General features: G+C 32.2%; 1 protein-coding gene across 1 annotated transcript; it reads right to left on the bottom strand.

Annotated features, from left to right (window-relative positions):
- Positions 1-768: 768 nt before the first annotated feature.
- Positions 769-4,913, bottom strand: LOC114390854 (serine/threonine-protein kinase STY13-like). The gene is made up of 6 exons (XM_028351761.1): positions 4,101-4,913; positions 3,607-3,739; positions 3,199-3,394; positions 2,412-2,536; positions 2,157-2,315; positions 769-1,400 (listed from the first exon to the last, which is right to left on the bottom strand). Exons 1-6 carry the CDS (start codon positions 4,229-4,231, stop codon positions 1,095-1,097), a joined length of 1,050 nt encoding a protein of 349 aa, XP_028207562.1. The 5' UTR covers positions 4,232-4,913; the 3' UTR covers positions 769-1,094.
- Positions 4,914-6,643: the final 1,730 nt, after the last annotated feature.

The following is a 6,643-nucleotide window of genomic DNA, read 5'->3' as shown; positions in this document are numbered from 1 at the left end:
GATTATTGCTAATGTATATAAACGAAACTATTTAATAAAACTCAACCCCCAATTATGTTTTACTTTTGCTCTAAAGCTTTTTTTAAAATTAATTTTACACCTAAGTTTAACTCATAATAAAAAATTAATTTATATAAATAAGGTTCGATCAATTATTATTATTATATATATCAATAAATATATATTTAGTTCATATACTTTCAATTTGATTCCAGTCCCCAAAATTTAAAATCAATCAATTTAGTAACTATACATTAAAAAATGGGTGAATTTAATCAATGGCTTAAGGAAAATTCGTCAATACGCAAGGATTAAATCCACCTATTTATAAAGTATAATAACCAAATTGATTGAATTAAAACTATAGAAACTATAACCAAATTTGATAATAAAAAAATTAAGACTAAATATATTTTACTCGATAAACACACACGAGCTTTCTTTTAAACTAGGCTAAATTAAAATTAGCCTTGAATTTTAAAAATTAAACCATCCTCTAAACCAATGAGTCAATCCATCAAGCTCACCCCATTTTACTTCCCCTAAAAAAAAACTAAGGATGAGAACATATCTGGTTTGCAAAAATGCTTTTCGCTTTCATTTCTTATTTTCATATTTTGTTTGTTCCTAATTTTCCAAAACTCAAATAAAAATTAGTAAAAACAACAAATTTTATTTTCACGATTTCTTTTACAAATCTTTGAAAATTAAAACAAAATATTTCATAATTACTTGCAAAAAAAATGAAAAAAAATCTCAAACCAATCACACGGCATGGCAAAATCTTCCCCCATTTTCATTTATTATGCAAGTCATTTCCATACATTAAGCAGGAGGTAAAGGCCTTTGGATGAACCATATTATACAACAATACATCTCAGCAACCTCAACCCTAATAAGTTAGAAGTAAGTCAATCCAAAGTTAAAAGAGTATGGCATGCTACTCTTGCTGAGAACATGGAATCAAGGTGAACTAAACTGACTTATTTTTCTTGTTAAGATTCTAGATGTAAAATTTGGTGGGGTTTATTCAGATTGCCATACTGTGATTTGGGACAGCCCTAATGAAAAAATTATGTGAGCACATTGTGTCATCAGTAACAGCAGAAGAAAAACCCTTTAGACCTACCTTCAATATTGCCACCTTTTGGGGTTTCTCCAGAATCATCTCTTCTAGCCATTAAAGCACTTGTACCGGGAGATTCCGGTGGCAATACAGCATTCTTAGACATCATTCGCATTGGAACAACCGGCTCAGATGGTGAAATAGTAGTTAGATATCGAAGCAGCATCTCTATTATTTGACTAAAATTGGGTCGATCGTTTGGATCCTCTTTCCAACAAGAGGTCACAATCAGAGCTAAATCTTCAGGAAGCTCATCAGCACTTGGCCTTGTATTCTGAAATAGTAGAGTAAATGTTTGTATCATGAATCCTTGGGTATACTCCAAGAAAAACAGCAGCACATTTAGTGATAAACACATGTCAAATTATGATTATATTCAGATAAAGATCTTAAATAATAAGAAGCTTGAAAATTGAAATAGCCTATGACAAATCACATAAGTGCTGTTGTTTACGCAGGAATCAGGTGATTATACTTTGTATTTAAATTCGACCAATGGTGATAGAGTAAATGCAATCACCATTAATGCATGTTTCGAGCAAATCTGTGATTATACTTAAAATCAAGGGCCTGCTTAATTTGAGAAAAACAGTTTTCGGCTTTTATTTCCTATTTTAACTAATAAAAAACAAAAATGCCATCTTAATTTCACTTTGTATTCTGATTTCAAAGATTTATAAAGGAAATCGCAAATACAGCATTTTACTGTCTCCACATTTCACCATTTCTTATATAAATCTTTGGAAACATAAAACAAAGACAAAGTGAAAATAAACCTCCAAATCAAGAGTCAAATATATCTCCAGAATGTAACCCATAAAGGGGGGAAAATGTTTCCAGATGCATCAAGAAATTGCCAATCAGTCTTTCCAAAAAAAAAAAGGTAACTTAACAGTATTACTCTTCTCTACTTCTGATGTTTCTATTTCTATGATGGAGGATGCTTGCCAGTGGACACAAATTATACAAGTATTATCACCTTAAGCATAATTCATTATAGCAAGCACTAGATGACCAGAAAGTTATCTACCTTAAATGCCGCTGCATATGCAGCCTGTAAATTAGACATGCCTTCAAAAGGTAACTTATTATGGATGAGTTCCCACAACACTATAGCAAAGCTATAGGCATCCACCTTATGGTTGTAATGCTTCTTCTCCCCTTGTCTCAGAGTAACAGTGCTGTAAAGCTGCCACCAAACAAGAAATGAAATCATAAATTACTAATATGGACCACCCAACAGGAAAATTAATAAATTGTTTAGTTTTCAATAATTAAGAAGTACTTCTGGAGCCATCCATCGATATGTCCCTGTCTCAGCAGTCATCATCTCTGTTAAGGACTCTTCTCTGGCTAGACCGAAATCAGCAAGTTTAACAGTTTTATGATCTTCTGTCAAGATCAAGTTATCTGGGATGAAACCAGGACACGTGATAAGAATTACACTTGATCATTGATGAAAAGAAAAGAAATAGATAGATATTATCAATTATGCAATTAGAAGCTGTTTTCACAACAGATATTCATCACCCCAATGGTTTATGATGTCTATCCCAGAAACATTGCACCTTACAAAAGAATGAAGGGATTTTATATATTTCTTTTATCACAACATTGCTATCCCAAACATCTGGCACTCATAGAATCTTCAAGTATATAATTATAAGCACATAAATTGCCTGAGTTGCTATCCAAACTATATCCACTAATAGGTTAGAACAATATCCAAATACCAGTAGCATTACATTTTCAGATATTTTCTAGTTCTGGGGTTGAAACCACCGCATAAGATACATGACCAGAAAATTGAGAGCAATCAGTAATGATAACAAAGATTTGTATCCCTTATTTTATGTACAGACACATACAAGCCAATAAATCAAAAACGCCACTATTTACTTTTTTAGAAAGCTTTAATCAAGATCAACAATCAGGAGCAAGTAACAAGCAAACATTATCTGATGCAAGATGTAAAATTTCACCAAACTCTAGCCAAGTCTAAATCTTTTGGATTATGAGCTACCAACTAAAATTCAACAAAAACTGGCAAGTTTGACAATCTTATACAATACCAGGTTTAAGGTCACGGTGAATGATCCCATGAGAGTGTAAGCATTCCATTGCACGGGCAATATCGAGAGCAAATCCAACTGCTATGCGCATATCCAAACACTTCGGCCGGATACTCCACAGGTGTTTGCGCAATGTTCCACCTAAGAGAAGTTCAGTTACAATAACCATAACAGGTTCTTTGCAGGCCCCAATAAACTGGCATCAAACAAGTGTATAAGCTATTGTTAGACAGATTTTTACCCAGTTTATAAATATTATATATAAATATAATTTGAGAACCAGTTAATGTTAGTAACTATTTATTGCCAATCCCAATTAATGTATATATTGATGTCTACACACACACATACACAACACAACATAAACATGCTTCAGAAAAGAAAAGCTTTTTGTTTTGGGATAACAACCTTAACTAGATTTTTGTGTTGAACTCTAGATAACATGGCAATCTCTCTGGCAAACCGAGCCTCTCTCCTAGAAATCTGTTCTGGGGTTTCACCCTTATTAACAATCTTAACAGCAACGTTCTGATTTTTATATCTGCAAAATAAGAAAATCCAACAACAACAAGGCACAAAGTCATCAAGTAATCCTCTATTCCAATCCAATAATTGATGCAGAATATCTATTTTTCTAAACAAACAGATTCTCTACAAAAAGTTAATGAGAAATTGTACATAAATCTAGACAGATTTAATGGCAGATGTAAAAGGGAAACTAAGAAAAGAAAGCCAAGGTAGAGAGCTGACTTTAGAAATCAAAACAAACTTTCTAATAAATATTAACAAATATAGAAAGGGGAAAATTCTCATGACAGAAGGATTCAAAAACAAAAATTGAATCCAAGACAAGAACAGAACCAAGAAAATTAAAAGAACAAAAAAAATAAAGGATGACTTACTTTCCTTCATATACTTTGGCATGAGCACCTTCCCCAATTTTAGGCCCAACAAATAGTTGTTTGGGATCTATAAGCCACTTAGCATCCAAATTGAACTCCACAACTGAGTGAACCTCATTTCCAGATCCCATTCTACTTCACCTCAAGATGTCAAACTAACTAGTATAGTAAGTAGCAGAATCACTCAAACTCAACAAAAAGACCATGCCCTTCTCTGCACTACAAGGAACAACTCATAGACCTTGTTCACAACTTATCAAAGATGAGAGCTTTGACTTTATGGGTTAGAGAAGAAGAAGAAGAAGAAGAAGAAAAAAAATGTTCAACTGGGTACCCCCAAAAAAGCACCAATCCCCAAAAACCAAGTTCCAATATATTGTCAGAAGCACTAACCAAAGAAACCAAGAACTCAGAACAAAAGGCTCTCTCACTCAGCAAGCAATGAGTGGCAGAAGAAACAAAATAAGGAGACAAGAATTAAAAAGAAAAGGCAACCCTTTTTCTCTCTTGAAACGAGGAATGGAGTAAAGGGTTGAAAAAGAAAACAAGATAGGCTCAGAAACTAATGACCCGGATGGAGATTTGGGACAAGAAAGAGGTGGAAAATTGAAGGTGGGGTGTTGTAGTGGGAAGAGAAGTAAAAAAAGAAAGAAAAGATGTTAACTTTATTTTAATCCACAAAGCGTGTTGAATTCCAGAGAGAGAGAGAGAAAGGTTCTGGTGGAAAAGTGAAGCCGCGGAAGGAATGGTGTCTGTGTCAGAAAACAGTGTCACAAGTGGTGGGTGATGGTTTTTCTTTGGAATAAATTATGCAGAGAGATGGTGTTGGAAGAAATCTAGATGCTATGCATGTATGGAGATTTATATTTACAATTTATAATTAATAATAATAATAAGAAATCAAGTTATCCAATAAATTTTAAGAAAGTTATTTTTTATTTTTACCTTAATTTTTTTAAAATATAATAATTATAATAAGTAATTAATTTTAATTATTAAATTTTAAAAAATAAACGAGAAAAATGAAGTGTAATTGTCTTACTGTTATCCTTAATGTAACTTGATTTCTCGTCAATAATAATAATAGTAGATAGATACAAGACAAAAAGTTCTGCATTAAATTAAATGTATGTGGTATTTGATTTTGAATAGTTATTATGGATGGTTGAAGGGAGTTACTGCAGAAATCCTCTTGAAATTAAGGAGGGGACAGTGTGGTCAATGCAATTATTTTGTTAAGTTGGGCTTTTTCGGCTCAAACAGGATTCAGGGCTGGTTTACCAAATTCGGAAGCTTTTTCTCACATGAAAGTAGAGGGGAAATTGCCAGGTTAGGTCAAGTTTTATGTAAAGCAACCTGATTTATTTTTTTAAAAAAAAAGTCTATTTATTTGATTTAATTTGAAATTGGTATTTTTTAATAATTTTTAATCTTATGCAATGAATACATAAGAAGAAAAAAAATATAGATTTCTGTTGAAAATTTATTTTATATATAGGCAATTGAAAACGTTTGAATAGGTGAATTTAATCTCTCTTAACTATGCACTTAATTCATAAAATTAAAATATTTTAACAAATTGCCTATTATTTCAAAAGCTTTTTTTTTACATAATAAGCTAATATAAATAGACAAAAAGAAGTTAGACTAAACTGCACATTTTCCTATTTTTGCAAAAATCGAGATTTTGATTCCTAACATTTGATTTCCCTTATTTTCAAAATTTGGAATTCTGGTGTATCAGAGGGTTGACCGTCAATTAGATTTTTAACACCTAGAAGATGTGATTTGTTTTCAATTAATTATAATTATTATTTGAATTAGTTTATTAAGTTAATTAAGTAATTAAAAAAAACAAAAAAAAATTCATCTTCCTCTACGGGCCAAATATGTCGAACAGCGACACCCTAAAATAGGGCCAAATATCTTAATTAGAAATAAGGAAGATCAAAATTTCGATTTCCCAAAGGAAGACCAAATGTGTTTAGCCAATAAATTAAAAGGACTAACAAATACATCCTTTTGATAGATTGACTATTAGAATAAATGTATAAAAATAATTATTACAAAGGACATGCAGTATAAGCTAACTATTCTTTTTTTTCTAAGAGTGTGTTTGGATATAATAATTTAATCAGATAATGTATTTTTATAGGAAATTAAATTATTTTTTTATTAAAAGTAACTGTTTGGATATTTTAATAAAAGAAATTCAAAATGTTAGAATTTTAAAAGGGATTTTAGTTAGTTGAAAGAATAGAATTTCAAATTCTATCTTCAAGGGAGTGAATTTAGAAATTTTGTAACTGACTCTAACTTTTCTCTCTTAAACTCAACGTACCTTGGAAGGAGCATAACCATGGTGTTGAATTCGTACGCCGGCACCGACGGCCCCTCACCTACCGCCATCGTCAACCTCCTTTCCAAGTCCTCGCTGTCGTCCTTCCCCAGCGCGTTCAGCTCCACCAAGCTTCCGATCAGTCTCTCGCTGAAGAAGATCTTCAGCACCGTCACGCTCCCCGTTCTCTCTCTCAACTCTTTCT

Source organism: Glycine soja, chromosome 16 (assembly GCF_004193775.1).
Source record: "Glycine soja cultivar W05 chromosome 16, ASM419377v2, whole genome shotgun sequence".
Taxonomy (NCBI): Eukaryota; Viridiplantae; Streptophyta; class Magnoliopsida; order Fabales; family Fabaceae; genus Glycine; species Glycine soja.
The sequence above is the reverse complement of the archived record's forward strand: the minus strand, read 5'-3'. Positions and strand labels throughout refer to the sequence as shown.

What these genes read in the sequence shown, in the direction of transcription:
- LOC114390854 (XM_028351761.1), bottom strand. Translation starts at nt 4,231, where the DNA reads ATGGGATCTGGAAATGAGGTTCACTCAGTTGTGGAGTTCAATTTGGAT. An exon ending in GCCAAAGTATATGAAGGAAA is followed by an intron (nt 3,740 to 4,100) that starts GTAAGTCATCCT and finishes CTTATTTTGCAG; the next exon opens with ATATAAAAATCAGAACGTTG. An exon ending in AACACAAAAATCTAGTTAAG is followed by an intron (nt 3,395 to 3,606) that starts GTTGTTATCCCA and finishes GTTTGATGCCAG; the next exon opens with TTTATTGGGGCCTGCAAAGA.